The sequence below is a fragment of the Protopterus annectens genome, chromosome 13.part0, assembly GCF_019279795.1.
Source record: "Protopterus annectens isolate FY-2018-M chromosome 13.part0, PAN1.0, whole genome shotgun sequence".
NCBI lineage: Eukaryota > Metazoa > Chordata > Ceratodontiformes > Protopteridae > Protopterus > Protopterus annectens.
This window is the reverse complement of record NC_056747.1, coordinates 886105396-886122748: the sequence shown is the minus strand read 5'-3', so window position 1 is coordinate 886122748 and position 17353 is coordinate 886105396. Positions and strand designations below refer to the sequence as shown.

The window sequence follows — 17353 nt, the reverse complement described above, 5'->3', positions numbered from 1 at the left end:
TTCGTGATGAGGTGTGCCACATAGAAGGATTTCCTGACTGTTGTGGCGATGTGGTTATCGAAGGTGAGACCATTGTCCACCTGTGTCCCTAAGTCTCTTATCACACTTTCTGTGTTTAGTGTACTGCCACCTATATGGTAATTCATGGATACATGTTTTTCCCAAAGGGATAACAATACATTTCTTGGCATTGAGCTTGAGCCCATGGCTCTGGCACCAAGCATCTGTTTCTGTAAGGCCCTTTTGTAGAGTATCCACATCATTTGGGATTCAATAATGGCTCCCAGTTTGCAGTCATCTGCAAACTTTGTTAGCCAGAGTCCCTTAGTGTTGACCTGTACTTCAGAGAAGTAGATGCCAAACAAGCGCGGCCCCAGGACTGAACCCTGAGGTACTCCACTTGTCACTTGTCTGGAGCTGGATTTGGAGTCGGCTACTTTTACAGTGTGGGTTCTATCAGTAAGCTATTTAGCAACCCATTGGGTGACATAGGGATTAATGCCCAACTTAGTAAGTTTATCTATGATTCCAGAGTGGGGGATGGTATCAAAGGCCTTGGCAAGGTCTAGATAGGCTGTGTGGACCATCTTACCCTTGTCCATGGCTCTGGAGACTGATTCAAAGAAGTCAGTCAGGTTCAGGAGACAGGATCGGCCCTTCACAAACCCAAACTGGGTGGGGTCCAGTGTTTGAAGGTTGCCAATGTCTTTGTTTATAAGTTCCATGATAATACGCTCCATGGCCTTGCAGATAAGGCTTGTCAGACTGATGGGACGGTAGTTTCCGGGATCCAAGGTGGATCCCCCTTGTGGATTGGGATAACTGTAGCTCTGCACCACTCAGTGGGCACGAAACCTTAGGTGAGGCTATGATTAAACATGACACTTAGGTGAGGTGCCAGTTCATATTGTAGTTCATGTAGTACACAGCCCGGGATGTCATCTGGTCCAATGGATGCTGTATTCTTGGCTTTAGCGAGTGCGTTTTGTACCTGTGTGGCCGTTATTACTGGAATTTGGCAATCTTCCGGTATTGGGATGGGCCATTTAGGGGGTGAGAGGGGGGTGAAGTTGGCACTGAATCGATCTGCCAGGATATTGGCAATATCCTTTGGATCAGTATATTTAATGCCATTCTGTTTTAGCTCAGAGCAGATCCTTTGGTTAATTTTTTGTAGAACTGTGAAGAATTTAATTTGGACTTCCATGGGAGAGAAAAAATGCTTTCTTTTGCATTAAAATGTTTTTGATAGCAGCTTGATAAAGTACTTTAATATGTACAATTGCTCAAACTTGAGCTTAAGTCAGAAATGTTATGGCTTGCAGTAACTTGCACATCTTTTTTTCCTTGTAGTAACAGTTATCCTGCATGCAAAACACAAGCCTTTCCAACTTGCAACACCCCAACTAGAGTCACCAAGGGAGCCCTGATATTTTCTTTCATGCTGCAGGTTTCATATTGTTTAAGTAGTTTTACTGTAGTTATTTACTGCTTATCACCCTCTGGTACAAAGTAGTAAGTGTGTTCATTCAGTCCATATCTGTTAAACTTCCAGTCTGATTCAGTAGAAGATTTAGCATAGTTGAACCCCTACATTATTTCTATTACTTCGGCAAACCTTAAATTCATTCTTTAGGCTTGAGTGATCCATGATCATCGGTCGTTCATTCAGACCCTCTTCATAAGCTTCCATTGTTGCTGAGTTGATCTTCAGTTCTTCAGAATTCTTCTAGAGTGTTTTGAGTCTGTATTCTGTTAAGTTAGTCAACCTTTTGCTCTCTTTTCAGCAGACTTCTTTGTGAACTCATCAAGTTTAGAATTCATCTGTAGCATTTCTTTAAATTTTACATCCAGTGAAACCATTGGCAGTGCTTGCAAAGATGTTTCAGGGATCAGTTCTTGAATTTTGTTTGGTGTCCCACATATAATTAGGCAGCACTGTTAAAAATGTAGATTTTATTTTTTTAAAATAGGTTTGTTTCCTTATGTAGTATTGGCTGTAGTACTATAACCATATACTGTATAAGCATTAATTAAAGCTGTGTGTTTGCTGCCTACATCACAGAGCACAGTAAGTGAGTTGCTTTTCAGACAAAGCCACACTAGAAAGTTCCACAAAATGTTTGTCTTAAAGATCTTACTTCAAGGTGAGTGGCCTCACTGAACTGTATTTTCAGTGATTGTCGTATTTCTTTTTATTTAAGAAGTGTACTTCAAGGTAAGGTGTGAAAAGTCATTTGAACTCTTGCTGCATTTTTATCAAATGGCGTTTAGAAGGCTAGTAATTTTGCAGTGACGTTTTTAACTTTTTATTTCAGGTTACAAATTATGAGAGCTCCAGTGGTTTGCCTTTAATACAGTTATGGAATATAATGGGAGATGAGGTATGTGGAGTTTTTTTTTTTTTAATTCTGTAGTTTTAATGATGGACTATTTTTTTTCTGTGTAATATAATAGTGACTACTTAATGATTGAGTAATATTTGCTAAGTTTGCACAGGATTATGTATGCCTGAACTGAGCTGTTGGAAGCAGAAATTTAAGCCATTCAGAGTTTTGAGTGTAATTGCCTGTTATGTGATACAAATACATATCAACCTATGTAGCAAACATTTTTACTCTGGTAAATAGTTAGTCAGACCTGTAAAAGGATATCAAAATAATTCCAAAACAAATTGTTGCGGTGAAATAATACCTGAAATTAAAATGAGTTTGAAAGGATGTACTGTCGTATAGGTAGGCTTTCAGGAATCTCTGTAAAGAAAGTTGTTGTTGTTGTTGTTGTTTGTCTTTCGGCTTTTCCCTGTTAGGGGTTGCCACAGCGGAACTCCGGTCCACTAATGATTGGCACTAGATTTTCACGAACGCCGAGGTATAAATTTGGCAATACCCCATCCTGTCTTTTACACATCCACATTATAACTTAACAGTGATGAAAGAGCGAATGAGCTAAAAAATTCCATTGAATTGGAATCCATAAGGGACTGAGTAGAGGCAGAGCAGCAGAAGCCATATGACAAAGGAAATTATGCAGCTGTGTGAATGTAGTATTGGCATAATGGTTTAAGTCTTTGGTCCTGACCTCGGGACAGTCTTTGAAGTTTGAATATTCTCCTTGTATGTCTGTGGGGGTTCCTCCCCGAAATAAAACATGATGGGTGTTTCCACCTCAAAACTTTCCTAAGAATGGAGATGTGGGGGGCAGCAGCAGCACTGTGACTATAGGTGGTGCTTATTAGAAGAGTTGTATAGACCAACCATTGTAGGGATCAACTAGTATGCCCTAGATAGGAGTATGTGGATTGGACTGTGGACCAGTTCAAGGCTAGCCACTTGATGGTTTAAAAAATTAGGCCTAGGTGAATGGGTTATGTTTGCTAATGTCACCAGAGTCAGGCACGAGTATTTGCCAGATGTTTATCGTGTTTCACTGCTACAGTCATTACACTTGAGTTATCCTGCCGTCAGGTGGTCCCGCAGTCGGCCAGAGTTCCAGAGTCTTAGTCCGGCGTCGGTTGCTGTCGCTTCTTCCCTGACGTCAGTGTGCCAGGGGTATATAAGATGCAGCCAACGCCATTTTCTTCAGTCTTTCTTGCTGTGCGGTGCCCGAAGCAAAAGCAGTTTGCAAGTGCCGGTCGGCCGACTCCTGAGATTTTCAATTCGAATTTCAGAACCAAAGTCTTCAATAAAGCTAAGTACCCCGTTGGGGAAACTTTTTCTTGCCTCAGACCGATGTCAGTAAAAGTTAATAATTGTATTTCGTGTGGGAAGCAAATACCTCATAAGGATTTTCATTCTTACTGTATTCCATGCCTAGGCCCAGATCACGACGTCACTAGTTGTTGGTTTTGTGCTAGATTTAACAAACGCACTATTAAACGTCTGTTTGATTTTGCTTGGCATTACTTTGGCCGAAGGTTTAATTATACCATGCCGTCGGAACAACTGATGACCGGAATGCACAAAAAACGCAAAGACAAGGATAAGGACAGGCATCCGAGGCCCAAAACTGACGATGAAACCTCTTCTAGGCCAGTCGCCGGCTCTCAGTGAGGTGCTTTCGCAGCCCCTGACACCCGCTACCTCAGAGCCACAGGCCGCCTCCGACTCCCACGTGGAGATGTCTAGGCCTCTGGATACTCAAGGTGTTGGGCCTACGGAAACTAACCCTTCAGATGGGTCCGGAGCCGCTGAGCAGGCATCAGCTTCTGAGGGTGTTTTCAGATTTTCACAGCTTACCATAAAAACTACAACCAAAGCTAAAACTCCATTAAAGACAAATAAGCAAGTACAGCATTCAACTGGACAGGCTTCCATGCCTAAAAAACAGATGCTCAAAATGGCCGAAGACTTAATTACTCTGATCAGGGGTACCCACCCCCCTCCTGATAAAAGGCCTAGGCAGGATACAGACTGTGACTCCTCTGACCAGGTTTCCATCTCTTCTGGTTCCTCTTCAGACCAGGGATACTCTTTACCCCCCTATGAGGACTCTGATGCTGAAGAATCAATTTCTTCAGCCTTTCCTCCTGAGGATTATTCTTTTGGGGAAACTTCACATACCATGAGGGAGCATTTCCATTGGGAGGGCCAGGATTACTCAGAATCCAAGAAAAGGCTCAGAGACTTCCTTTTATTGCCTCAGCACAGGCCCCTTGCTGTTTCGCCAGTGTTAGATATTCTGGATGATGTGTTTTCTGAATCCAGTTTAAACCCGGATTCTTTGCCCCCTGCTCCAGTCACGCCAGACAGGTACTACAGAGTCCCTGACTGCCACAAATTTCTTTATAAAACCCTGTTGCTGACCCAGAAACTATTTCCCAGGGTCCCAAATGGGTAAAGGCTTCTACGGCTAAAAATCCTGTTCCCTCTGGCAGGGATTCTAGAGCATTAGGCAGATGGGGGAAGAAAGTTTACACCTCTGCAACTTTAGCTGTGAGAGCTTTAAATTGCCAGTTTCACATGCTTAAATACCAACAGCATTTAATGTCTGTTAAAACAGAAAATGATTGCAAGTTCAGAACATCCTGACTATAAGGAGATGCAGGATTTATTGCATGCAGCTGAGCAAGTGGGAAAACATACTCTGCAATGTGGTTTTGATTCATTAGAGGCTTCTTCTGGAGCAGCAGTTACAGGATCTGTGATTCGAAGGCATGCATGGTTAAAAGAACAATGTTTACTTGATCATGTTAAGGCTAAATTATTGGATGCTCCTTTACAGCAGGATATTTTATTTGATGTTAAGGCAGAAGAGGTATTAAAGAAAATGGAGGATAAGGCAAAATCTATGCAAACAGTGAAGGATTTCTTACAGGCACAGCCACCTCGATTTAGCAGAAATTGGCCTTCAAAGAATTGGTCCTTTTCAGTGTCAGACAGACCACAGAGGCAGATACAGACGCTCAAGAGGCAGATCACAACCTTACAGGAAACAGTCCCAATGACTTCCCCCTTCGAATGCCAAGCACTTACCTTTTGGCAGCTCCCCTAGGGGGAAAACTAGCACTTTTTTCTCAAAATTGGCATATAATCACCCAAGACAAATGGGTTCTGAATATTGTGTCTCAAGGTTACAGGTTCCACTTTCACACTCTACCAAGGCTAAAACCCAGACCTGCCACAAAATCAATGGGCAGAGGCACAAAAAAAATTACAGCCCTCATGGACATGAGAGCTATTCAAAAATTGCCACAACAGGAACAAGGATAAGGATTTTACTCAAGACTGTTCCTGGTCCCCAGAAAGGACAAAGCCTGGAGACCCATACTAGACCTTTCTACTCTAAATACTTACCTGGATGTTCCGAAATTCAAAATGTTGACACTACAGCAGCTTCTTCCCATGCTGGGCAAGAAGGTTTGGCTTGTTACTTTGGACCTCAAAGAGGCATACCTGCATGTCCCTATCAGACAAAATTGCAGAAGATACCTCAAATTCATAGCTGGTTCAATGCATTACCAATTCTCTGCACTGCCCTTTGGCTTGTCTGCTGCGCCCAGGGTCTTCAGAAAGTGCCTGGCACCAGTAATTGCATTTTGCAGAGAAAAAGGAATTCAAATGTATCCATACCTGGACGACTGCCTTATTCAAGCAGAGAGCAAGGACATTCTTCTAAAGCATCTGGCTTTTGTAAAAAGGTTGCAAATTTGCCTAGGGTACACAGTAAACGAAAAGAAGTCGAAACTAGTGCCCTCACAAGAGATAATATTCCTGGGTGCCAGCTTAAATACAACGGCCCAGATGGCTTATCTCACGCCAGACAAACAAGGACAACTGACTTGGTACTTTCAATTGATGGCAACAAAAACCCAACTCCCTGCAAGAAAAATTCTGCAGGCCTTGGGATTCATGGCATCTTGCATTCTACTAATTCCATATGCCAGACTGCATATGAGGAAATTACAATGGTACCTAAAAAGTGTTTGGATTCAACACTTTTACAGTTTGGAAGCAGTAATACCACTAATTCCCTGCCTGCAACAGAAGTTTCGATGGTGGGCACAGGCATGTCACCTCAACAAGGGACAGCCTTTCACTCATCCCACAGCCAGGCAGACATTAACAACAGATGCTTCGGATTATGCCTGGGGAGCACACATGTTAGGAAAATGTATTCAGGGCAAGTGGACCGCAGATCAAATGCATCTTCACATCAATCAAAAAGAGATGTTGGCTGTACAAAATGCCCTTACAGCGTTCAAGGACCTTCTGCATCCAGGACGACTATTATTGAAGACGGACAACACCACAGTTATGTGGTAATTAAACAAGCAAGGGGGCGCTCATTCTTATCTCCTATGCAGACAAGCCATGACCTTGTGGAACACAGCTCTAACCTATCAAGTTCATCTACAAACACAATTCCTGCCAGGAAAGAAAAATACTCTGACAGACGACTTAAGCAGAAACATCATGGATCCTCACGAGTGGAAATTAAATCCACAAGTTTTCAGCATGATAACGCAAAAATGGGGGTGCCCAGACATGGATCTTTTTGCCTCCCCACTGAATTGCCAACTACAAAAATTCTGCACAAGGACATATCACACACAGGCATGGAAAGTGGATGCTCTCTCGTTCAGCTGGAAAAGCCTAAAAGTTTATGCCTTCCCACCACTGCCTCTCCTTTCAAAGGTACTCCTAAAAGCCAGACAAGAAGAACCACAGATGATCCTGATTGCCCCAGACTGGCCATGCCAGTACTGGTACCCAATCTTAAAGAACTTAGCTCAAGGCCCACCATGGATTTTACCTCAAACTCCACACCGTCTGACTCAACAAAACAACCAGATCCTGCACAGTCAGCTCAAAACCTTAAACCTGGCTGCATGGCAGATCCTTTAGTCAAGCAGACATCTCTCTAAAGCTGTTATGGATGTCATTTTGGAGGCCACGAGGCCTAGCACCAGGAAATCTTATTCAGAAAAGTGGAGGAGATTATGTGCCTGGAACCAGGCTCATAGCTTTGACCCTCTTGTCCCAAATATTCCTCAGATTTTGCAATACTTAACTGAGATGCTGGACAAAGGACCATCTTTTTCATCCATTAAGATCCACGCCTCTGCCACCTCGGCTCATTACAACACAGATCCTCCTATTTTCTCTCATCCATTGCTAAAACAGTACCTCAGAGGGGCTAAAAACATAAGACCGCCCCGGAGAGCACCAACACCAACTTGAGACCTCAATTTTGTCTTGGAAAAACTAACTTTACCTCCTTTTGAGCCAGCCAATTCAGCAGAATTAAAATATGTATCATGGAAAACTGCTCTGCTTCTGGCAATAACCTCAGCACAAAGAGTCTCAGAGTTACAGGCACTAATGGCAGTGGAGCCTTTCATCATTTTTCACCAAGACAGGGTTTCTTTAAGAACAAACCCTTCATTTATGCCTAAGGTGGTATCCAGTGTGGCTCTTAACCGAACTATTCACTTGCCAACTTTTTATCCAACTCCCCAGAATAAAGGGGAGAGACTTCTGCATTCCTTGGACATACACAGACAATTACGATTCTACTTGGACAAAACAAAAGCTTTCAGAAAAGCTGAGCAATTGTTTGTAGCATATGCTGCAGGATCACAAGGAAAGGCCATTTCAAAGCAGACCATTTCAAAGTGGATAGGACACTGTATCCGGTTCTGCTACACACAGCATGGCAAACCTGTACCTAGTAACATTAGGCCACATTCCACCAGGGCAACAGCCACTTCAACTGCCTACCTTAAAGGAGTACCTACCAAAGATATCTTGGAAGCTGCAACTTGGAGTTGAGTGCACACCTTTACCAGGCATTATTACTTGCCTCTTTATTCTAGATCCAGAGCTGGCTTTGCCACTGCAGTGCTGCAGGGCCTCATAGCCACCCCAAATCCTCTATAGAACCAGCCACCCTAACTCAGCTTTGGGATTCAACCCAAGTGTAATGACTGCAGCAGTGAAACACTATGAACATAGTACAGTTTTGTACCTACCATAAATGTAGATGTTAAGTGTCTTTACTGCTGCAGTCCAGGTTACCCACCCGCTATCCCCTCTTTCTTAGCTGGAACTTTTCTATACCTTTCTACACTATACTACCTATGTGGTGTATTTGCTGGTAACTGAAGGATGTCCTTCAAGGATGCATCTGCAGTCATCACATATGGGTTGTCCTGCCTCAGGCAGCCCTTTGGTCGGCCGGATTCCAAAGTCTGGGTCCGGCGTCGGCTGATGTCGCCCCCACCCCGACGTCACAGTGCCTGGGGTATAAAAGCGTCAGCTGACGCCATCTTCCTCAGTCTTTCTTGCCGCGTGGTGCCCGAAGCAGAAGCAGTTCGCAAGTGTCAGTCGGCCAGCTCCTGTAAATTCGCTATCAGAAGACTTCAAAAGCGAAGTACCCCGTTGGGGACTCTTTCTTGCCTCAGCCGATGTCAGAAAAAGTTAATAATTGTTTAACTTGTGGGAAACAAATACCTCATAAGGATTTCCACTCTTATTGTCTCCCCTGCTTAGGCCCAGACCACGACGTCTCGGGCTGCTCAGCCTGCGCTTCCTTCAACCGACGCACTCTTAGACGTCGGTCGGAGTTCGCAGAAGAGTTTTTTGGGGATAGTTTTTCATACAAAATGCCGTCGGAAACCCCAACATCACATTTAATTAAGAAACGGAAAGACAAGGACCGACACACGCGGGCCGCGGTTTCGGCTGAAACCGTGGCTAGGCCTACCGCGAGTGCCTCGGTCTCGGCTGATACAGAGTCCTTGGAACTTCCGAACCCTGAAATAATACAACCGACAGCCTCGGCCCCGGAGGCTCCTACCGAGTCGGTGACAGAATTGCCTTCCGAAACTGGTGTATTGGAATCTTCCGACACCATACCTTTAGACAAAGCTACTCCAGCACGTGGTGCAGCCAGGCCTCCTGCATCCATGTCTATTAAGGCCTTCACCAGGGCTAAAGCTGCAAAACACACTAAAGCCATGCCTCCCAGAGTTATTTTTCAGGGACCCTCTTCTAGTTCACAGATTCTAACTTTAGCAGAGGACCTTTTCTCCTTAATTAGGGGCTCTCAGCCTCATCCGGACAGGGGCTCCCAACCCCCTCTAGACAAAAGGCCCAGGGTGGATCCCCCTGATCCCCTTTCCTCAGAGGAGGCCTCTGTTGGCTCGGATCACTCAGACTACCAGGAGGAGGCTTATTCGGCCTATGAGGATTCGGATGCAGAGGAATCTATTCCTGAAGAGCTTTCCTTTGGGGAGACCCTTCACACTATGACAGAGCATTTCAAATGGTAGGGCCAGGAATATTCTGATTCCAGGAAAAGACTAAGAACTTTTCTTCATTTACCTCAGCATAGACCTTTGGCTATTCCTCCTGTTTTAAATGTCATTGATGATGTATATTCTGACTCTAGTATGACCCCTGACACTCTGCCTCCGGCCCCTAAGTCCGATAGGTATTACAGGGTCCCGGACACACACAATTTTCTTTATAAGGCCCACTCTGCTGACCCTGAAACTATTTCACAGGGCCCTAAAGGGGTTGCAGCTGTTACTACTAAGAACCCACTCCCCTCTGCAAAGGAGTCCAGGACATTAGAGAGATGGGGTAAAAAAGTGTATACTTCTGCCACTCTTGCTATGAGGGCATTAAATTGTCAATTTCACATGATACAGTATCAAGAGTATTTGTTAGAAGAAATGCATAAGAAATTGTCTTCTACTGAACCCCTTGACCGTAAATCCCTTCAGGATCTGGTACATAACTCCCAGCAGGTTAGCAACCACTTCTTGCAGTGTGGTTATGATGCATTGGAAGCTTCATGTAGGTCAGCAATGACAGGTGTTGTCATACGTAGGCATGCTTGGCTGAAGGAACAATCTCTGCCAGACCAAGTTAAAGCTAAGCTTTTGGATGCTCCACTGGAAAAGCAAAAGTTATTTGGTTCCACTGCTCAAGACGTCCTAAAGAAATTTGAGGAAAAGGCAAAATCTGTGCAAACAGTTAAGGATTTTCTTCAAGTCCAACCGCCTAGATTCAGCAGAAACTTGCCTTCCAAGAATTGGTCCTTTCCGGACACAGAAAGATTTCAAAGGGGCAGGAACAGGCGTGCCAGAGGTAGAGGGCAAGCTAGGGGCTCCTACAGAGGCCGTCAATGGCAACCTCCAATCCAGACAGGCAGTTCAGGACCTGCAACTGCTGCACAAGGCAAACTCAATGACTTTGCTTGGACTCCGCCAACCAGGGCTCAATTAGAAGCACCTTTAGGCGGAAAGCGTTCTTTATTCTCAAAAAAATGGCACAACATTACAAGAGACAAATGGACACTCCAAATAATAGACAATGGATACAGGTTCCATTTTCACACATTGCCAAAAAGAAAAGGCATGCCAGGTCTGCCACCAAATCAAAGGGCAGAGGCTTTGAAACAAATCTCAAACTTACTACAAATGAAAGCCATAGAAAAAGTTCCTATTTCAGAACAAGGCCAAGGATTTTACTCCAGGCTATTCCTTGTTCCAAGAAAAGAGCATCAATGGAGACCAATTCTTGACTTGTCTGTACTGAATACTTATCTCATTGTGCCAAAATTCAAAATGCTGACTCTACAGCAGCTCCTTCCCATGCTGGGCAAGGGGTCATGGCTGGTTACTCTAGACCTCAAGGAGGCATACCTGCATGTCCCTATCAGACAAAGTTGCAGAAGATACCTCAGATTTCTTGCAGGGTCAGAGCATTATCAATTCTCAGCATTGCCCTTTGGCTTATCTACTGCACCCAGAGTATTCACGAAAAGCCTGGCATCAGTAATAGCACACTGCAGACACCAGGGGATTCAAATCTACCCATATCTGGACGACTGCCTTATACAAGCGGACAACCAACAAACTTTGATAAAGGACTTAAATTATGCCATCAATCTTCTACAGGCCTTGGGATATACAGTCAACATGCACAAATCAAGACTTGTTCCATCCCAAAGAATAACCTTTCTGGGTGCGGATCTAGATACAACCACCCAAATGGCTTATCTCACAGAAGAAAAACAAAGTCAGCTACCGGATTACTTCAAGAATCTGACAAGACAAACTCAGCTGACTGCAAGGAAAATCCTGCAGGCCCTGGGTTACATGGCATCCTGTATTCTTTTGATTCCACAAGCAAGGCTACATATGAGAAAGCTACAGTGGTACCTAAGGAGTTTATGGACTCAGCACAGTCACAGTTTGGAAACTTTAATCCCACTCATTCCATGCCTTCACAAGGAATTTCTGTGGTGGGCTCAGGCCAGCCAGTCCAACAGAGGGTTACCCTTCACAAAGCCAAAAATCTCCCAAACTATTACAACAGACGCTTCAGACCTAGGTTGGGGAGCACACATGGAGGGCAGAGGTATCCAAGGACAGTGGTCACGAAAGGAGCTACGCATGCACATAAATCAAAAAGAAATGCTAGCAGTGATACATGCAGTCGAGGCCTTCAAACTCTTTCTGCATCAAGGCCATCTACTAATAAGGACAGACAACACCACGGTTATGTGGTACATAAACAAGCAAGGAGGTACCCATTCTTACCCTCTTTGCAGACTGGCAATGAATCTATGGGATCTTTCCTTGAAACTCAATATACAGCTACAAGCTCAGTTTGTGCCAGGGAAGGACAACACACTGGCGGACAGCTTAAGCAGAAATATCATGGATGCGCACGAATGGATGCTGCACCCAGACATTTTCCAACAGATAACACAATCTTGGGGGAGCCCGGACATAGATCTATTTGCATCCCCCCACAATCATCAACTGAAGAAATTCTGCTCAAGGACATACCACCCACAAGCGTGGAAAGTGGACACCCTCTCTTTCAGCTGGAGAAATCTGACAGTGTATGCATTTCCTCCTATCCCATTAATGACCAAGGTGTTACTGAAGATCAGGACAGAGCAGCCAAAAGTGATTCGGATAGCTCTGGACTGGCCAAGACAGCACTGGTACCCACTGCTAAGGAGCATGTCACGTACGAAACCATGGCCCCTACCTCTATGCCCACTTCTACTGACACAGCACAGATACAAAACTCTACATTCCAGGTTGGAATGTAGAGTTTTGTAACTAACAGCGTGGAGAATACCTTGACTCCTCCTCAGGATAAGCTATCCCAGAGAGTGAAGAATATTATTATGGAAGCTCGCCGCCCTTCCACAAGGAAGGCATATTCAGCAAAATGGAAAAGATTTCTCATCTGGAATACCACAAAGGGCCTAGATGCGACAATGATGAACATGGCACATATACTGGAATATTTGGCAGAAATGTTCCACAGTGGACTGTCTTACTCTTCTATTAAGATTCATGCTTCAGCAATTTCAGCAGAGTACAATACTGATCCACCTGTCTTTTCTCATCCTCTCCTAAGGCAGTTTCTAAGAGGGATCAAAAACATCAAACCTCCTCGGAAACCACCTCTACCTGCTTGGGACCTTAACTACGTGTTGGAAAAACTAACACTGCCTCCATTTGAACCAGCAGCATCTGCAGATCTACAATACCTTTCATGGAAGACTGCTTTCCTTCTGGCAATAACCTCAGCAAGAAGGGTTTCGAAATTGCAGGCCCTGATGGCAGTTCAGCCATTTATTATTTTTCACCAGGACAGAGTTTCATTAAGAACTAATCCTACTTTTATGCCAAAGGTGGTATCCAGGGTTTCATTGAATCAAGCCATTCACTTGCCTACCTTCTTCCCAAATCCACAAAACAAAGGGGAGAAACTGCTGCACACCCTGGACATTCACGCTACTACTTGGACAGAACTAAAGGTTTCAGAAAAACTGACCAGCTGCTGGTAGCATATGCTGCTGGTACTCAAGGAAAAGCAATTTCCAAACAGACAATTTCAAAATGGATAGGAAATTGCATTCGCTTTTGTTACTCATTTCATGGAAAGACTGTACCAGCTAACATTAGACCTCATTCTACGAGAGCCACAGCCACCTCCACAGCCTTCTTAAGAGGGGTGGCTACAAAAGACATTTTAGAAGCTGCCACATGGAGCTCCGTGCATACATTTGCCAAGCATTACAATTTACCTTTATATTCCAGATCCAGAGCAGGTTTTGCTACGGCTGTCCTGCAGGGTATCTTAGCTACACCATCCTTTTCCTAGTTCCTCCACCCCCAGATTGGCTATGGTATTCTACCCATATGTGATGACTGCAGATGCATCCTTGAAGGACATAGTACAGTTTTGTACCTACCATAAATGTAGATGTACGATAGGTATGCATCTGCAGTTAGGTTTACCCTCCCTCCTTCCCCTTTGCGGTATTCCTAGGGTGCTTACCCCTCTATTAGCTTATATATATATATTTTTGCAAATGTTTGGACTTTTATTGCATTTTTCCAAATTTAGCCTTCCTAGAGGGCACCTGGCATCTGGGGCAAGAAAAACTGAGGAAGATGGCATCGGCTGACGCTTTTATACCCCAGGCGCTGTGACGTCGGGGTGGGGGCGACATCAGCCGACGCCGGACCCAGACTTTGGAATCCGGCCGACCGAAGGGCTGCCTGAGGCAGGACAAACCCATATGTGATGACTGCAGATGCATACCTATCGGACATCTACATTTATGGCAGGTACAAAACTGTACTTTTTGTTTTTACCTTTATTGTATGTTTTTTTTTTTAGCAATTTATCTTGCCTACCTATTTGGGGCACCTGACATCTGGGGCAAGAAAAACTGAAGAAAATGGCGTCGGCTACATCTTATATACTCCTGGTGCACTGACGTGAGGGAAGAAGTGACGGCAACCGACGCCGGACCAAAACTTTGGAACTCTGGCCAACTGCGGGACCGCCTGACGGCAAGATAACCCAAGTGTAATGACTGCAGCAGTGAAGACACTCTAACATCTACATTTATGGTAGGTACAAAACGTACTTTTTAGGTGAGGTGAGTCAACCTATTTTGACCTATGCAAGGCATCCATGCGAACAGTGGGCTTGGAAGTCTGTGTGCCTCTAGTGGCCAGAATTTGCCAGCCATAAAGCTTGTCAACCCTGGCTCAGTAACCACATTGCTGACCATTGTCTAATTGCCCAGCCTTGCATTATCTGGGGTAGCTCTATTGAACAAAAGCTGGATGTAAAACTAAAACTGCGAAACATGAGCTAAGGATTGCTACACTCAACATAGGTTCACTGAATCTGTGCTTGGAAGTGGATGACCTGATGGTAAGGAGGAGCCTTACCCTTTGCTGCACTACTCTTCCATCTTGTTTCCTGGATACAGAGAATGATAGGACTCCTCCTTACCATAAGGTTATCCACTTCCAAGCACAGATTCTTCTGAACCCTCTCTGTCACCACAGTTTTCACAACATTTGGCTTGGCATCCAGAGACTGGTACTCAAGGGGAGGACAGATTAGAAATGGTGTGAGAATTGTGGTGAGGGAGAGGCTTCAGAAGACTGTGAAGGATGTCCTCTTAATTAATGATAGATTCATGGGAATCAGTCTGCAGTCCAAGGGTAGAACAGTATATATAATCTCTGCCTATTGCCCCATAGCAGGGTTGTGATAGCTAGAAAAGAGTACATTCAGGTTGCAGTTACTCAGGATCTTTTACATAAAGCATGACAACTTGTATTGGTGTTGATAATGGGTGACCTGAATGTACATATCATGACAGAACAAAATATGTGGACTGCCTTGGTCCACATGGGTGGGGCAACAGGAATAAAGAGATGCTGTTCTGTACTTTGACAGATGGCTTGATGGTGGGCAACATGTTCATAGGTTGATACTAGGCTATCTTCCCTATTACAAGCCTAGCCAGAGTGTGTTTGGCTTTCGCCACCCTTCTTAGATTAGTTGACTGTGCCTCTGTATAGTAGGTCACAGAAGATAGCCCATTTAAGGTTAGTTTACCATGCCTCTGTCTAGCAGTGACACAAGAGATCCCAGGGGTAAATTTACGATCTCCCATCCAAACATCAAGATTCTTCTTGAAGAGGGTCATTGAGGGGCTCTGTCTGACATGGATTGGGATTTTGTTCCAGAATGAGGGGAGCCTCTGGGATATGAATCGGTCCCTCCAGCATGTTGTATTTATTTCTGTGCTGAGGTTTAAGTCACTGGAGCATGTAGTTTTGATGGATTTGGATTTCTTGAGGTGGAGCATGTCCATTAATTCTGGGTTGGACATGGCTTTATACGTCAGGCTCAGATCGCCTCTGAGTAGGCGGTAAGCAACTGAGTAGAGCTGGAGTTTCTTTATGCGTAGGGCATCTGTTTGAGTCCCTTGATCCTCTTGGTGAGGTACTTTTGGGGTCTTTCTAGTTGTAGCAGGTGTCTGGTAAGGTACATCCGAAATGGGGCATTGTATTCAATTATGGGCCTGAGTGATGAGTAGAGGGGCACAATGACCTCTCTTGATCTAGATGTGAACCCCTTCGTGATAAGGTGGGCTATATAGAATGTCTTTCTAACCACTTTGGCAATGTGATTGTCAAAGGAGAGATTACAATCTACTTGGGTCCCCAAATCCCTAATTACGTCTTCCGTACTTAATGGATTACCACCTATGTGGTAATTTGTGGGCACTTTGTTTTTCCCAAAGGGAATGACTATGCACTTTTTGGCGTTTAGCTTTAGGCCATGGCTCTGGCACCAGTTATCCGTCTCTGTGACACCTTTTTAGAGGATGCTTGTGTCAGCCGGCAAGTCGATTATGGCCCCCAGTTTGCAGTTATCTGCAAGCTTTTTCAGCATAGTCCTCCTGTGTTAGCCTGTACCTCAGAGAAATATATACCGAACAAGAGAGGTCCTAGGACTGAGCCTTGTGGGACGCCACTTGTAACTGGTTTAGAGTCTGACATGGCACCTGCAATTCTGACCATGTGGGTTCTATCCCTTAGCCAGTTTGCAACCCATCTTGTGACATAGGGGTTGATATTTAAGCTGGTGAGCTTATTTATGATGCCCGAGTGGGGTATTGTGTCGAAGGCTTTTGCAAGGTCAGGGTAGGCTGTGTGGACTACCTTCCCTTCATCTATGGCCTTGGTGACTGTTTCAAAGAAATTGACCAGGTTCAAGAGGCAAGATCTGCCCTTAAAGCTGAATTGGGTAGGATCCAGTGTTTGGAGGTGCCCAATGTCTTTGTTTGAGTTCCATGATGATACGCTCCATAGCTTTGCAGACCAGGCTAGTTAGGCTTATAGGGCGATAGTTTCCGGGGTCCGTTGTGTCACCACCTTTATGGAGTGGGACCACTGTTGATGTACGCCATTCTTTGGGTACATATCCTGTTGTAAGGCTGAGACTGAACTGTGATTTTAAGTGAGGGTTTAGTTCTTCTCAGAGCTCATGTAAAACGCAGCACGGGACACCGTCCAGTCCCATTGATGCTGTGTTTTTTGCTTTGGAGAGGGCAGCTCTCACCTGTGCATCTGTGATGTCAGGGAGGCTACACTCTGTTGGGATAGTCATTTGCTCATTTGGGGGGGGTTTGCACTGAACCTGTCTGCCAGGATGTTGGCAATGTCTGTGGGTTCAGTGTATTTTTTGTCATTTTGCACTAACTCAGAGCATATCTGGGAGTTTCCACCCAGGTTTCTGACATAACTAAAGAAAGCCTTGTGATTATCTTTAGTGTCTTGTGCAATTTTTCTTTCGAAGCTAACCTTAGATGATTTTATGAGGGATCGTAGTTTCTTGCTAGTACTGATCAGAGTTGCCTTCCCTTTTAGGGATTTTGCTCTATCATGTAGTAGCTTCCTCCTTCTGTTGTACAGCTTATTTATGGCTGGGGTCCACCAGACAGGTCTCCTGCCTTTGGAGGAGTGTGTCTTGGTTTTATTTGGGATAGCACAATC

The 17353-nt window shown here is 44.5% G+C and overlaps 1 protein-coding gene across 2 annotated transcripts in view; it reads left to right on the top strand.

Annotated features, from left to right (window-relative positions):
* LOC122787746 overlaps window positions 1-17353 on the top strand; it is a 963913-nt gene that overhangs the window by 765716 nt on the left and 180844 nt on the right. For both annotated transcript variants that reach the window (XM_044054634.1, XM_044054635.1), the window contains one exon: window positions 2319-2384. In XM_044054634.1, the coding sequence (XP_043910569.1) occupies window positions 2319-2384 (66 nt within the window). The remainder of the gene's footprint in view (window positions 1-2318; window positions 2385-17353) is intronic.